At 50.6% G+C, this 16,068-nt stretch overlaps 1 protein-coding gene across 1 annotated transcript; it reads right to left on the bottom strand.

The window, feature by feature from the left end:
* Nucleotides 1-1,228: 1,228 nt before the first annotated feature.
* On the bottom strand, nt 1,229-14,320 carry SERPINE1 (serpin family E member 1). Its single transcript, XM_527841.7, has 10 exons — nt 14,221-14,320; nt 13,282-13,445; nt 11,858-12,129; nt 9,842-10,075; nt 8,422-8,616; nt 6,600-6,798; nt 4,908-5,008; nt 4,701-4,787; nt 3,411-3,494; nt 1,229-3,090 (listed from the first exon to the last, which is right to left on the bottom strand). The coding sequence occupies exons 1-10, from the start codon at nt 14,221-14,223 to the stop codon at nt 3,053-3,055; spliced, it is 1,377 nt and encodes a 458-aa protein (XP_527841.4). The 5' UTR covers nt 14,224-14,320; the 3' UTR covers nt 1,229-3,052.
* Nucleotides 14,321-16,068: the final 1,748 nt, after the last annotated feature.

Genomic DNA, 16,068 nt, shown 5'->3' with positions numbered 1-16,068 from the left:
CTTGGGGAGGGTAAGACACACACACACAAAGCTAAAGAACACTCGAGAATCCAAGCACTGTTACAGACCAGGGAGAAGAAAACTCAGTCAGTGTCGAGTTGAGAGTGATGATGTTTTGATCCCCTCCCTTCCTTCCTTCCTTCCTTCCTTCCTTCCTTCCCTCCCTCCCTCCCTCCCTCCTTGCTTTCCTTCCTTCCTTCCTTTCTTTCTTTCTCTTTCTTTCTTTCTTTCTTTCTTTCTTTCTTTCTTTCTTTTTCTTTCTTTCTCTCTCTTTCTTTCTCTCTTTCTCTTTCTTTATTTTTCTCTCTCTTTCTTTCCTCTGTCTTTCTCTCTCTCTTTCTCTCTTTCTTTTCTTAGAGGAAGAGTCTCACTATGTTGTCCAGGCTGGTCTGAAACTCCTGGCCTCAAGCAATCTTCCTGCCCCGGCCTCCCAAAGTGCTGAGATTACAGGCGTGGGCCACTGCACCGGACCTGAGAGTGATATTGGCTGGATCCATGGGAAGTCCTAGGTGGAGGAACTGGAACTTGAGCTGGGTTTGAAGAATGGGGAGTGGGAGTAGAGGGGTGGGAAGCATTTGGTGCTGGAAGGAAGTGTCATGAACAGAGTTGGGAACCCACAGTGACAGTGACTTACGAGCAGGCCCATCTGCGTAAGTGGAAAGTTTATGGCAGGGGAACATTTTTTTCCTTTTTGAGGATGATTCCCAGGGGCAGAATCAACTTATCCCTGGGGCTTGTGGCAGAGCTGAGGTGACCATTTCATGGACTCCCCCATGTTGGGCCAACCTGGATGTAGGAAGGTCCCTTCCACCCATGAGGTCTATGGACCAACAGGATTTTGATTCTGGGTTTGTTGTTGTTGTTGTAGTTGTTGTTTTTTGAGAGGGAGTCTCGCTCTGCCACCCAGCCTGGAGTTCAGTGGTGCAATCTCAGCTCACTGCAACCTCTGCCTCCTGACTTCAAGTGATTCTCCTGCCTCAGCCTCCTGAGTAGCTGGGATTAGAGGCGCCAGCCACCACGCCCGGCTAATTTTTGTATTTTTAGTAGAGATGGGGTTTCACCATGTTGTCCAGGCTGGTCTCAAACTCCTGACCTTAGGTGATCCACCCACCTCGGCTTCCCAAAGTGCTGGGATTACAGGCATGAACCACCACACCTGGCCTAGGCTTCTGATTTCTTGTACCACTGGTGTGAAATGGAGAAGGTGAAGGCAGTGACTGTCCTGACATATTCTTCGTATTTATTTATTTTATTATTTTTTTGAAACATTTTTACATGTTTATTTATCAAAAGTGAAAAAGCATACAATTCAACACAATTTCAATAGCATTTGACACCACCCCTGTGGATCCTGTACATGGCTGACATCACCGTCCAGTGCAAAATCAAAAAAGAAAGAAAAACCCCAAAGAAAGAGGATTTTTCAGTGGAGAACATGGTGGGCTGATTAGGCTTCTATTAGATTACATTCATTTCACATCTGTGTGCAATTCTCCCATAAATTGGTCTTTTATATATATATATATATTTAAAGATATTAGAAATATATATTTAAGTATATTTAAAATATATATATTTTTAAAGAGACGGGGGTCTTGGTATGTTGCCCAGGCTGGTCTTGAACTCCTGGGCTCAAGCAATCCTCTCGCCTTGGCCTCCCAAAGTGCACTGCATCCATCTTTGTGCCCTACCCTCTGGCTGGTAGGTTTTCAGAAATATTATCTAAGGTAGTTGAATCCGAGCTGCCTGTCTCTCTCACCCACCCCCCTCACGTGTCCACTGCTCACACACAGCAGCCGGAAATGACACATTGAAGTGAGTCACCAATGCGGCTGTGAGTCACCCTGTAATTGGGGAAAGTTCTGTCCTGGTAGGTCATGCAGCCCCTTGCATTTCTGCTCCTAAATCTATTGAACACATTGGAAACCACTCTGTCCTCAACTGAGTCTCTGTCCCCCCACTCCGTCCTTTTGATCCCCTGAAGGAGGCTGAAATTGTATGGTCAATTTCCATCAAGGGGAAAAAGACGAGAACAAGAGGGGCGCGGGGGGCGCGGGGGGCGCGATGGTCTCAGGCGGCCACAAGGTGGCAGTGTGGGCTCCGTCACGCTGGATGTCCGGAGGGGTGTGTGCCAGTCAAGTGGCCGGACTTCCTGAGATACGGTGACACAGACCACAAAGAAACACTAGGAGCGAGTTTAAATAATATTATTTTCCTTAGTAGTTCTCTTTCTCTCTAACAAGCACTCAAGGGCAAGGATATGATAAATATTTAGGTACACCCCTCCCCACCAAGAGATTGGGGGGTGAAGAGCTGGGCACGCATCTGACCTTTCTTCCTCTATTCCTATAAAAATAAAAGGAAGCAGAAATCTGCTTCAATGAGTAAACAAGTCACCTACACTCCAAAATAACCCATGCACACTGTTTCTGGGGAGGGAGATGGCCAGGCCAGGAGAGTTGGGCCACATGATGGGGGACATTCACTCTGCCACCTGCAGCACCCCTGTACTGGGGAGGGGTGGCCAGTGCCACAGTGGACTCTGAGATGAAAGGGTGTTTCTTCCACTGGCCTTTGGCCTGTCACCAGCCTCCTCCGCGGTGGCAGGCAGTACAAGAGTGATGGCAATGTGACTGGAACAGAAATAGTTTCTACCAGGCACACAAAAGCTCCTGTAAGCCCCGTAGTTCCGTCCTGCAAAGGGCCTCAGTGGGAACCAGGTCTGCAGACCCGAGTGGGCAGAGAGACGGGTGGAAGCAGGTGCCCCAGATGGTCCCGCAGGCGTCACCGTCTGGTTTGGAGACCTTAAGGGAGTTGTGCTTCAAACTTCTCTCCCAGGGTCTCAGGTGGAGACTAGGGAGTTTGACCTAAAGGTCCTCCAAGGAGAGGCCGAGGTCTTGGAGACAGATCTGGTTTACCATCTTTTAACAAAAGGCAAATGTCTTCTCTTCCTTCAGAAAGAGTCATTAACACTAAAATTCTTTTCTTCGGAGTTTCTTCTTTCCTGATGCATCTCCAGTTTTGTCCCAGATGAAGGCGTCTTTCCCCAGGGTCAGGGTTCCATCACTTGGCCCATGAAAAGGACTGTTCCTGAGGGTGGAAGAACCATGGGGGTTGAGAAGCAGAAGGAGTGGGACAGCTCATCAGGCTGGATGTGGGTGGAAGGACTGAGATCTAGGCAGATGAGTGAGCTGTCTGGAGTCGCAGCTGCCTGAGTCACAGAGCGGGGACCCGGCACTGTCTGTGGGTGATAGAAGGTAGCCTCCTCTTGGGACAGGAAGCAGGGTAGGGTTATGGGTTCCCTGCCCAGAGCCCTCTCAGGGATAGAGGGATGTCTGCATCTGTCGGGACTAGTTCCTGAGAGAAAGAATGGGTGGGAGGATGTGGAACGTGATGGGTTCCAGGCTCACCTGTGGGGTTGTGCCGGACCACAAAGAGGAAGGGTCTGTCCATGATGATCTCCTCGGGGGCCATGCGGGCTGAGACTATGACAGCTGCAAGAGAAGGGACAATGTCTTAGAACAGAGGGATGCTGGCACTGGCACCACCCCCACCCCCGCTGTTTTTCTTAGAGACAGGGTCTCCCGCTGTCGCCCAGGCGGGAGTGCAGTGGCACCTTCATGGCTCACTGCAGCCTTGAACTCATGGGCTCAAGTGATCCTCCCACCTCAGTCTCCCAAGTAGCTGGGGCTACAGGTGCATGCCACCATGCCTGGCTAATTTTTTTCTAATTTTTGTAGCGACACAGTCTCATTATATTGCCCAGGATGGTCTCAAATTCCTGGGCTCAAGCGATCCTCCTGCCTCGGCCTCCCAAAGTGCTGGGATTACAGGTGTGAGCCACTAAGCCCAGCTGGAAGTTGTTTGTTTTCCTGAATATGAACCTTAAAAGTTTAGGGACATCCTCTGAGACCTGGTTTCCTCCAGGAGCTTGGTAGCAATGGATCAGCTCTTCCCTTACACACATTTATCTAAATCCTTTAAGGGCTTATTGATAAGCTCTTTTTCTTTTCTTTTCTTTTCTTCTCTTTCTTTCTCTTTCTTTCTTTCTTTCTTTTTCTTTCTTTCTTTCTCCTTCCTTCCTTTCTTCTTTCTTTCTTTCTTTTCTCTCTCTCTTTCTTTCTTTTCTTCAGAGTCGTGGTCTATTGCCCAGGCTGGAGTGCAGCAGCGTGATCTCGGCTCACTGCAACCTCTGCCTCCTGGATTCAAGTGATTCTCCTGCCTCAGCCTCCCAAGTGGCTGGGACTACAGGCACATGCCACCACGCCTGCCTAATTTTTGTATTTTTAGTAGAGATAGGGTTTTGCCATGTTGCCCAGGCTGGTCTTGAATTCCTGACCTCAAGTGATCCACCTGCCTTGGTCCCCCAAAGCGCTGGGATTACAGGTGGGAGCCACCACGCCCAGCCTGATAAGCATGTTTCTTAAGTTTACTTCCCACTGTGGGAACAACTTGGGTTTTCCTTTAGGAGGCCTTTTCACAGTCAGGGAACTTAGGAGCCATCAGGTGAGGAAACAGGGTTCCATGGTCCCAAGCCCGTTTTCCAGGCTGAGAAACAGGTGGGGAGCGGGTGATGGCTGAGCACAGACAGAGCTGCTCTGTGCCGAGAGGGCTGCGGGGTCCTTTCCGGGTCTGGGGACCAGTTATCCTGAAGGGCGATGGAGGCGACACCCGTGGAGCCTCACCTGAGCCAGACTCACCTGTGGATGAGGAGGCCACCGTGCCACTCTCGTTCACCTCGATCTTCACTTTCTGCAGCGCCTGCGCGACGTGGAGAGGCTCTTGGTCTGAAACAGATGTGGATACAGGATTAGATCAGCTGCCGCTCTCAAGGAGAGGTTCCTTTTTCCTCTTAGGGGCCCCCGCAGTCCACTGGGGTGAGAAAATGCAAAGGAAAGTCTTCTTACCTGAAAGACTCGTGAAGTCAGCCCGAAACTGTCTGAACATGTCGGTCATTCCCAGGTTCTCTAGGGGCTTCCTGAGGTCGACTTCAGTCTCCAGGGAGAACCTGCAGATAGCAGCAAGAGGCTGCTCAAGCCGGGGTCCCCTCTGGCTGGCAGCTCCCACCTTTCCCCATCCCCTACCAGGTGTCCCCCGAATCAAGTGGCCAGAATAGGGACGGAGGTGAAGGTTGGAGAGGGAGGCCTGGTTCGTTCCTTCCTTCCTTCCTTCCTTCCTTCCTTCCTTCCTTCCTTCCTTCCTTCCTTCCTTCCTTTCTTTTTCTTTCTTTCTTTCTTTCTCTCTTTCTTTCTCTCTCTCTTCTTTCCTTTCCTTTCCTTCCTTCCTTCCTATTTTTCTTTTTTTTTTTTGAAACAGATTCTTGCTCTGTCCCCCAGGCTGGAGTGCAGTGGCGCGATCTCGGCTCACTGCAGCCTCCACCTCCCAGGTTCATGTGATTCTCTGGCCTCAGCCTCCGGAGTAGCTGGGATCATAGGCGCTCGCTACCACGGCCGGCTAATTTTTGTATTTTTAATAGAGACAGGGTTTCACCATGTTGGCCAGGCTGGTCTCAAACTCCTGACCTCAAGTGATCCACCCGCCTTGGCCTCCCCAAATGCTGAGATTACAGGCATGAGCCACCACACCCAGCCGGCCTGGTTCTTCTTCTAAAGCTGTTTACAAAGTCCCCCCTTAGAGCTGAAAATCCTAATATTCATGAACATTCTTCTGCAATCTCCCCACCCCCTCGCACCTATGACTAATTACTTTCCTCAAATAAGACAGTAGTTTCAGCATAATTTTATTCAGCCTGGCTGGGGTGGGGGAAGCTAAGGGCAAATTCTCCTGCAAGGATGTTGGAACAAAAATCTGTTCTGCAGATTGTGTTTCTGAGAGCTAACCCTGAAGAGGACTCAAGCAGGGGGCCTTTGTGCACTCTCTGCTTCTCACCAGGGCACAACTAATTACCTCCATTTTTATGAGCCAGAGAGAGAGGAGAAAAAAAAAGGAGGAAGAGAGAGGATGCAAGTGAGAGCACGCACCAGCTAACCAACTAAATTCTCCTCTTTCCCCAAGCCTGGCATTATAGCATCCGGAAATTTGGGATGAGCGTGGTGGGAGGCTTCCCTATAATTCTGGAGTTCCCCAGCTCCAGCCTTCTCCTTCTGCAGAAAGATTTCAAAAAATCTCTTTGCTTCCTTCTGCAGAAGGATTTCGAAAAATCTGCTTTCTTGGAACCCCAGCTAGAAGCTGCGCTTTGAGCTGCTCCATCCTTGGAAGTGATTTCTTTTGTTTGGATGTTGACTTGAAAGGGTTGGGGATGGAAGTGCTGATGGGGCAACCCTAAGTAGATGTGGACTGATTGGGCCCCCACCTCCCTCATTTCTCTGACTCTCCTTTTGGGGGCTTTTGCTGGGTATTCTGGGGATAGTCAATGTGGGGGTGTGGTCAGGAAGAGCTGTCTCCTGCCCTCCAGCAGAAACAGGGGGAGGGATGATTGCAAGACTCATAATCAAACCCAGGCCACAGTTTCCCATCAGCCTCCCACACATGCATGTCCTGCAAGCGTCACAGATCTGGGAAATTCAACCTGGGGGCGGTGACTTTAGGGAGCCAGGAGAGAGGGGTTGGTAGGTCGGGGAGATAGCGGGGTGGCTTACTTGGGCAGAACCAGGAGGCGGGGCAGCCTGGTCATGTTGCCTTTCCAGTGGCTGATGAGCTGGGCACTCAGAATGTTGGTGAGGGCAGAGAGAGGCACCTCTTTTTCATAAGGGGCAGCAATGAACATGCTGAGGGTGTCCCCGTGGTAGGGCAGTTCCAGGATGTCGTAGTAATGGCCATCGGGCGTGGTGAACTCAGCTGTGAAGACAAGATGGTTCGTTGGAAATGGCTCCAGCTCTCGCTGATGGCAACCCAGCACTGGGTTTTCACCTAGTTCTCCTGGCTTCTCCACTATTTCTGGAAGCCAGGCTCTCTCTCGCTCTTGGCTTTTGGGTATCCCCTGTTCACTGCTCCCCTATTCAGTATTTTAATTTCTATTTCCCTTCTCTTCTGCCAATTCAGTATCTTCTAATTTCTCTTTCTGTGTGTGTGCATGTGTGTGTGTGTGTGTGTGTGTGTGTGTAAGAGACAGGGTCTCACTGTCACACAGACTGGAGCGCAGTGGTGCAATCATAGCTCACTGCAGCCTCCGAATCCGGTTCAAATGTTCCTTCCGCCTCAGCTTCTGTATTTTGTTTGTTTGTTTGTTTGTTTTGAGAAGGAGTCTCACTCTGTCGCCCAGGCTGGAGTGCAATGGCATGATCTCGGCTCACTGCAACCTCCCCCTCCCGGGTTCAATAGATTCTCCCACCTCAGCCTCCTGAGTAGCTGGAATTACAGGCACCTGCCATCATGCCCAGCTAATTTTTGTATTTTTATACAGATGGGGTTTCACCATGTTGGCCAGGCTGGTCTTGAACTCCTGACCTCAGGTCATCCACCCGCCTTGACCTCCCAAAGTGCTGGGAATACAGGCGTGAGCCACCGTGCCTGGCCTCACCTCAGCTTCTTGAGTAGACTACAGATGCATGTCACCAAGCCTGGCTAATTAAAAAAAATTTTTTTTTGTAGAGGCAGGGTCTTGCTATGCTGCCCAGACTGGTATTCAACTTCTGGCCTCAAGCAATCCCCCTTCTCAGCCTCCCAAAGTGCTGGGATTATAGGCGTGAGTCGCCGCGCCAGGCCTTCTCTGTCTCTTTTGGCCTTCCTTCACTTCCATTTTCCCCACACCCAGCCACCAATTCATCCCAGTCCTCATCCTTTTTTTTTTTTTTTTTTTTTTTTTTTAATGGAATTTCACTCTTTCACCCAGGCTGGGGTGAAGTGGCTCAATTTCGTTCGGCTCGCTGCAACCTCCACCTCCCGGGCTCAAGTGATTCTCCTGCCTCAGCCTCCCGAGTAGCTGGGATTACAGGCGCCTGCCACCACAACTGGCTAATTTTTGCATTTTTAGTAGAGACAGGGTTTCACCATGTTGGCCAGGCTGGTCTCAAACTCCTGACCTCAAACTCCTGATCCACCTGCCATGGCCTCCCAAAGTGCTGGGATTACAGGCATGAGCCACAGCACCTGGAGTCCTCATCCTCTTAACCTCAACTCCCCCAGCAGGATTTCTCATCCCCAGGTAATCACACTAGCAACACACGAAGGTGAGACCCTGGAGTCAGGTGGACAAATGTGGCCCTGAGGGAATCTCTGGATTTCAGCTTCTTCATCCTTCATGGGATAAACCTCCTGTCTTCTGTTCCCATTATCCTGATGTCTCCTGCTTGGGAAATCTTTGTCAAAGCTGGAGTATATTCTAGGGTCTCTCCTCCCTTAAAGGGGAGCATTCCCTGTGGTCTTCCTCCCTCAGAGGGTAACATTTTGGGTATTCCTTGGGAGACCCCAGGAATGAGATGCAGTTGCTGTGGGCTGTGGGGAAGGGGCTCTTGGACTTACTATAGTTGAACTTGTTGGTCTGAGCCATCATGGGCACAGAGACAGTGCTGCCGTCTGATTTGTGGAAGAGGCGGCGGTGGGTGCTGGAGTCGGGGAAGGGAGTCTTCCACTGGCCGTTGAAGTAGAGGGCATTCACCAGCACCAGCCGTGTCAGCTGGTCCACGGCTCCTTTCCCAAGCAAGTTGCTGATCATACCTATGGGAAAATCAATGATCAGGAAGAGCAGGAAGTTAGACGATTTTGTTGTTGTTGTTGTTGTTGTTGTTGTTTTGAGATGGAGTCTCACTCTATTGCCAGGCTGGAGTGCAGTGGCGCGATCTCGGCTCGCTGCAACCTCTGTCTCCAGGGTTCAAGCAATTCTCCTGCCTCAGCCTCCCGAATAGCTGGGATTACAGGCGCCTGCCACCATGCCTGGCTAATTTTTGTATTTTTAGTAGAGACGGGGTTTCACCATGTTGGTCAGGCTGGTCTCAAACTCCTGACCTTGTGATCCACCTGCCTCAGCCTCCCAAAGTGCTGGGATTACAGGTGTGAGCCACCATGCCCGGCTGAAGTTAGACAAAGTTTTTAAGCCTTTTAGATGTTTCCCGGAGTCCCCAGTCCTCAATTGGATGTATGTCAAAGGGCTGCAGTCAGGGGTTTAAATGAACCCGTCTAGTTCCTTTTTTTGGAGACAAAGTCTTGCTCTGTCACCCAGGCTGGAGTGCAGTGGCATGATCTCAGCTCACTGCAGCCTCTGCCTCCCGGGTTCAAGTGATTCTTTGAACCTCATCCTCCCGAGCAGCTGGGATTATAGGCACGCGCCAACACACCTGGCTAATTTTTTGTATTTTTGACAGAGACAGGGTTTCACCATGTTGGCCAGGCTGGTCTCGAACTCCTGTGCTCAGGCAATCTGCCCGCCTTGGCCTCTCAAAGTGCTAGGATTAGAGGCGTGAGCCACCGTGCCCAGCCTAAGATTTGGTTCTTAAAGCATCCAGCCCTCTGTCCATAGAGAAGAGAATGCTGAAAAGGAGCATTTTTTAGGATATGTGGATTTGGTTTTTGTTTGTTTTTTAGAGATGAGGTCTTGTTCTGTGACCCAGGCTGGAGTGTGGTGGTGCAAACATAGCTCACTGCAACCTTGAACTGCTGGACTCAAGTGATCCTCCCACCTCAGCCTCCCAAGTAGCTGGGACTACGGTGTGCACCACCATGCCCGGCTGGTTTTTAAATTTTTTGAAGAGATGAGGTCTTGTTATGTTGGCCAGGCTGGTCTCAAACTCCAGGCCTCAAGCCTTCCTCTCGCCTAGACCTCCCAAAGTGTTGGGCTGGGATTACAGGTGTGAACTACTGCACCCAACTGGGATATGTGGATTTATTTCCAAATTCCCTTTCTCTTGAGGCCCAGGGAATGGGTTTCCTTTCCCTGCCTGCTCACCTTTTGTGTGTGTCTTCACCCAGTCATTGATGATGAATCTGGCTCTCTCCACCTCTGAAAAGTCCACTTGCTTGACCGTGCTCCGGAACAGCCTGAAGAAGTGGGGCATGAAGCCCTGGACCAGCTTCAGATCCCGCTGGACGAAGATCGCGTCTGTGGTGCTGATCTCATCCTTGTTCCATGGCCCCATGAGCTCCTTGTACAGATGCCGGAGGGCGGGGGCCATGCCCTTGTCTGCACCGGGACAGAGAGGAGAGGACATGTGAGGCTTATGCTGAATTGAGGGTTCCCAGCCGAGCCCACTTCCCCCACAAGGGGCTCCACTCTGATGGATGGGGGCTACCGTGCTTTCCCAGGGCTCTCTGGAGGGAGATTTCATTCCAGGATGAAATCTCTTTTCTGTATCTCCTTCCTTTCTTCAAAAGTCTCAGATCCCAACCCTTTCTTTGGGCTAGAATATTTTTCTCTGTTCTTAAGTTATGAACCCTAAATATTTTCTTCCTGTTTTTTTTTTTTTTTTTTTTTTTTTTTTGAGATGGAGTTTTGCTCTTGTCTCCCAGGCTGGAGTGCAATGGTGCGATGTCAGCTTACTGCAACCTCTGCTTCCTGGATGAACCCTAAATATTTTCTTTCTTCTTCTTTTTCTTTTTTTTTTTTTTTCAGACAGGGCTTCCCTTTGTTGCCCAGGCTGAAGTGCAGTGGTACAATCATAGCTCACTGCAGCCTCCAGCTCCTGGGCTCAAGCCATCCTCCCACCTCAGCCTCCTGAGTAGTTGGGACTACAGGTATGTGTCACCACATCTGGCTAATTTGTAAATTTTTTTGTAGAGGCAGGGGTCTCCCTGTTGCTCAGTCTTGTCTCGAACTTCTGGCCTCAAGTGATCCTCCTGCCTCAATCTTCCAAAGTGCTGAAATTACAGTCATAAGCCACCTTGCCTGGCCTTAGTTTTTTTTTTTCTTTTCCTTTCTTTCTTTGTTTCTTTGTTTGTTTGTTTCTTTCTTTCTTTCATTCTTTCTTTCTCTCTCTTTCTTTCTTTCTTTCTTCTTCTTTCTTTCTCTCTCTTCTCTCTCTCTCTTTCTTTCCTTTTTTTTTTTGACAGGTCTCACTCTGTCACCCAGGCTGGAGTGCAATGGTGTGATCTCAGCTCACTGCCACCTCCACCTCCCGGGTTAAAGTGATTCTTGTGTCTCAGCTTTCTGAGTAGCTGGGATTACAGGTGCACCACCTCATCAGACTAATTTTTATATTTTTATTAGAGACGGGGTTTCACCGTATTGCCCAGGCTGGCCTTGAACTCCTAGCCTCGGGTGATCCTCCTGCCTCAAACTCTGAAAGTGCTGAGATTACAGGCATGAGGCACTGTGCCTGGCCTTAGATTTTTTTCCTATAGTGATGGCTATGCTAAGTATTTCACAAGTGTAATTCCATGAATTCTTTTATTTTTTTTTTTTGAGACGGAGTCTCTCTCTGTCGCCCAGGCTGGAGTGCAGTGGCGCGATCTCAGCTCACTGCAAGCTCTGCCTCCTGGGTTCATGCCATTCTCCTGCCTCAGCCTCCCGAGTAGCTGGGACTACAGGCGCCTGCCACCACGCCTGGCTAATTTTTTTTGTATTTTTAGTAGAGATGGAGTTTCACTGTGTTAGCCAGGATGGTCTTGATCTCCTGACCTCATGATCTGCCCGCCTCGGCCTCCCAAAGTGCTGGGATTACAGGCGTTTGAGCCACCGCGCCCGGCTCATGAATTCTTTAGGACAGCAAATAATCCTCATTTTGTAGATGGGCAAACTTAACAAGGTTAAGATCACACGGTGGTGAATAAGCGGTAAATCTACTGGTCAGACACCCTTGGAGATTCAAGGGTCCAGTGACTTGGAGTGTAGTGGGAAGAAGATGGGGTGGCCCCTGCAGCACAGCTGTATGGGGCTTGGCTCGGCTAAGCCAGAGCCAGCCTTTCCTTGGCTTCTGGTAGGTCTGTTCTGCATGCCACCCACCTCCCCTGGTGTCCCGTGGCTCACCATCAATCTTGAATCCCATAGCTGCTTGAATCTGCTGCTGGGTTTCTCCTCCTGTTGTCAGCTGGAGCATGGCCAACACCGAGGCCACCCCATAGGGTGAGAAAACCACGTTGCGGTCCTTGGAGGCCTGCGCCACCTGCTGAAACACCCTCACCCCGAAGTCTGAGGCCAGGTGGGCCACGTAGGATGGGGGATGGTGCACAGCAGACCCTTCACCAAAGACAAGGGCCAGGCCCAGGACTAGGCAGGCGAGGGCTGGAGACATCTGCATCCTAGAGCAATGGAAAGAGGGCTGGTGAAGGAATCGTTCTGGAAGACAGGCGGGAGGGGAGGGGAGCTGGCCAGCTGTGGGCCCTGCTCTTCTTGTTTCCTGCAAGCAGGTGGTAAGTGAACACTAGGGCAAGGTGCAGGAAGAGACCATGACACGTTCAGGTTCTAAGCCCATCCCACTCCGTCTCACTCAGACTGACTTATCCCCGGGCAGTGGCAGGGAGTCTTCGCCCATCTTGCCCTGTGGGAATCTTGGAATCCAGTCCATCTCCCTTCCCTCTGTGTCCCGTAAAAAAGCCTTAGAAGAAAAGCAGGTGAGAAGTCATTACCACTCTCTGCCTTTGCAGCCCAGGGGGAATTTAGCCCAGACTCAATTATCAGTTATCACAACATCTTTGATTTGCATAAGCTTTAAATTTGCTTTCTTTTCTTTTCTTTCTTTTCTTTCTTTCTTCCTCTTTCCTCTTTCTTTCTTTCTTTCTTTCTTCTTTCCTTCCTTCCTTCCTTCTTTCCTCTCTTTCTCTCTCTTTCTTCCTTCCTTTCATTCATTTTTAGAGACAGGGTCTTGCTCTGTCACCCAGGCTGGGTGTAATGGCTCAGTCTTGGCTCCCTGCAGCCTCCGCCTCCCCAGCTCAAGCAATCCTCCCACCTCAGCCTCCCAAGTAGCTGGGAATACAGGCACACCAGCACGCCCAGCTAATTTTTGTATTTTTTTGGGAGTGCAGGGTTTTGCCATGTTGCCCAGGCTGGTCTCAAACTCCTGGGCTCAAGTTATCTGCCTGCCTCAGCCTCACAAAGTGCTGGGATTACAGGCATGAGCCACAGTGCCCAGCCTTAATTCTCTTAATGCTTTCCCAGCGATTGTTTCATTCAAGTTAGCAGGCATGAGGTGGGAAATGGGTAAGTGTCTTGATGCAGAGGGACTGAGAGTGTCAAGGTTCTTGTTACTGGGTGATGGGGTTGTTGGTGACGCCTGACCATCCTCCCTGCTCTCCTGCAGTCACCCCTAGGGCAGGGTCGACCCAAGGCTGCAGGTCCGAGGAAAAGAAAATAGAGGAATAGCGGGGGATCATGGAGGGAGGAGATTCTGGGGAGGCGAGTTCTCTGCCTTAAGCCCGAAGTAAGAGGTTGGAGGGAGTTTGCTTTTCTCCTACCTGAAGTTCTCAGAGGTGCCTTGCGATTGGCGGTTTGTCCTGCTCTGGCGGCGGCTGCTGAGCTGCAGGAATTCAGCTGCTGGAGGGGGGCGTGTGGCTCTTCTTGACAGCGCTCTTGGCCCTGCAGCCAAACACAGCTGTGCTCCTCTGTGGGCCGCTGCCTCCTTTTATACCAGATGTGGGCAGGAAATAGATGAACTCATGTTCCAGCCCCACCCACTCACTGGCTCTGGGAGTCTGTCTGAACAGCCAGCGGGTCCCCCTCGACACCTCCCTCTCTGGGACTTGCTGAGGCATGTGTGTGTGTGTGTGTGTGTGCTGCTCTGTGTGTGTACGTGTGTAAGAGCATTCAGGAACAATTGAGCAAACCCCAATAGCCTTGGCCTGAGAAGCTCCCTTGACCTTTCTGCCCTCTGCCTGTGTCTGTCTCTCCCGGATGTCCTGCCAGGTTGACTGTCTGCCATGCCGGGTGACCCAAAAAGCCCAGGACCCCTAGTGTTCAGCTTGGAGAAAAACAAAAACAGCTCACGTTGCCTGCTTTTCCTTTGGAGAACCAGGTCACTGTGGAGTTATCAAAGATAACCTCCATCAAAACGTGGAAGTTTTCCCCCAGGGCTGTCCACCCGGTGCTCTGGACCACCTCCAGGAAAGAGCGCCCCTCCCTCCTCCTGGGCCCAGCCCAACAGCCACAGGGCATGCAGCCAGCCACGTGATTGTCTAGGTTTTGTCTGTCTAGGACTTGGGCCCAACAGAGGACTCTTGGTCTTTCCCTCATCCCTGCCATGTGCCCGGCCGCCTCCGATGATACACGGCTGACTCCCCCACGTGTCCAGACTCTCTCTGTGCCCCTGAGGGCTCTCTTGTGTCAACAACCTTGTCTGGCTGAGGTTGGAGGTGTGCTGGGTGGGGTGGTGGTGGCTGAACGGGACCAGGGGTTACCATGGTAAAAGCTTGGTAAGGAAACAGGAGACCAACGTGTAAGTTTCACTTCTTCGAGCTGCCCGCTAGGACTTGGGGCAGCTTGTCCTTTATCTTCTTCCTCCAGACACAGACACAAGGGGAAAAGGGATAGAAACAGAGTGTCAATTCATGGCAGGTTTGCAGGGTGTGCTTTTAGGGCAAGGGGGTGAGGGGAGGAAGAGTGACCGATAGATTCTGTGGAGCAGTGGTCCTCAACGTTTTTGGCACCAGGGACCGGTTTCATGGAAGACAATTTTTTCACAGACCAGGGTGGGATGGTTTCGGGATGATTCAAGCGCATTACATTTATTGTGTGCTTTATTTCTATTATTATTACATTGTAATATATATAATGAAATAATTCCACAATTCACCATCGTGTAGAATCAGTGGGAGCCCTGAGCTTGTTTTCCTGCAACTAGATGGTCCCATCTAGGGGTGATGGGAGACCGTGACAGATCATCAGGCATTAGATTCTCATAGGGAGCTTGCAACCTAGATCCCTCACATGAACAGTTTAGAATAGGGTTCGAGCTCCTATGAGAATCTAATGCCGCCGCTGATCTGACAGGGAGTGGCGCTCTGGTGGTAATGCGAGTGATGAGGAGTGGCTGTAACTACAGATGAAATTTCACTCACCTGCCACTCACCTCCTGTTATGCAGCCTGGTTCCTAACAGGCTATGGACCAGTACCGGCCCCCGGCCCAGAGGTTGGGGACCTCTGCTGTAGAGGGTGGAAACTGGCTAGCAGTGGGTGAGCATGTAGGGCTAGACTAGTGGATTTTGTTGTTGTTGTTGTTTTTGTTTTTTTTTTGTTTTTCTGTTTTGAGACGGAGTCTTATTTTGTTGCCCAGGCTGAGTGCAGTAGCACTATCTTGGCTCACTGCAATCTCCGCCTCCCAGGTTCAAGCGGTTCTCCTGCCTCAGCCTCCCGAGTAGCTGGGATTACAGGTGTGCACCACCACGCCCGGCTAATTTTTGTATTTTAGTAGAGACGGGGTTTCACCATGTTGGTCAGGCTGGTCTCGAACTCCTGACCTCGTGATCCGGCTGCCTCGGCCTCCCAAATGCTGGGATTACAGGCGTGAACCACCGCGCCCAGCTGGATTTGGGGTTTTGACAGGGTCAGGTGCCCTTGGCCATGTGGTCTGGATGTTGTGGATGGAAGGGTGGCCAGGGTGCTGCCCAGGGGGTCCTGTATTGGAGAGATGGCATACTTGGGGTCCACGGACTGTTGGGTTTAGTGTATGTGGTGGGGTTCAGTTGGGAGAATCCATGGCAACAGCTGATAGCAGAGTCACAGGAAGTTTCAGTGGGTGGAAGCATCGGATGTTTGTTTTGGATTTTTTCAGTAAACAGATACCAAGGGCAACCACACTGAGCAGCCCTCCTGCTTTTTAATCTGCCTTAGGCTTTGTTTTCTCACAGCTGGCAGGGAAAGAGAGGAGAACCACAGTCGGAAAGTTAGGCTCACAGACACATTAGGAGAACTCTTCCTGTGAAACTGCCTCTTGTTTATGTCTTTTTCCTTTTCTTAGTTGTGGTTTGGAGTCCCTGAGAGTGTGGTTAGTGGTGAGGAAGAAGCAACTGCCCTGACCTCTTGGAAGAAGACAAGTCCAGCCCCAAACCCATCTCTTTTTTTTTTTTTTTTTTGGAGACAGGGTCTCACTCTGTCACCAAGGCTGGAGTGCGGTCATGTGATCATAGCTCACTGCAGACTTGAACTCCTGGGCTCAAGCAAGTATCGGGGACTACAGGCAAGCACCACCACGCCCAGCTAATTATTATTTTTTCTTATAGAGACAGAGTCTTGCTATGTTGACCAG

Source organism: Pan troglodytes, chromosome 6 (assembly GCF_028858775.2).
Source record: "Pan troglodytes isolate AG18354 chromosome 6, NHGRI_mPanTro3-v2.0_pri, whole genome shotgun sequence".
Classification (NCBI taxonomy): domain Eukaryota; kingdom Metazoa; phylum Chordata; class Mammalia; order Primates; family Hominidae; genus Pan; species Pan troglodytes.
The sequence above is the reverse complement of the archived record's forward strand: the minus strand, read 5'-3'. Positions and strand labels throughout refer to the sequence as shown.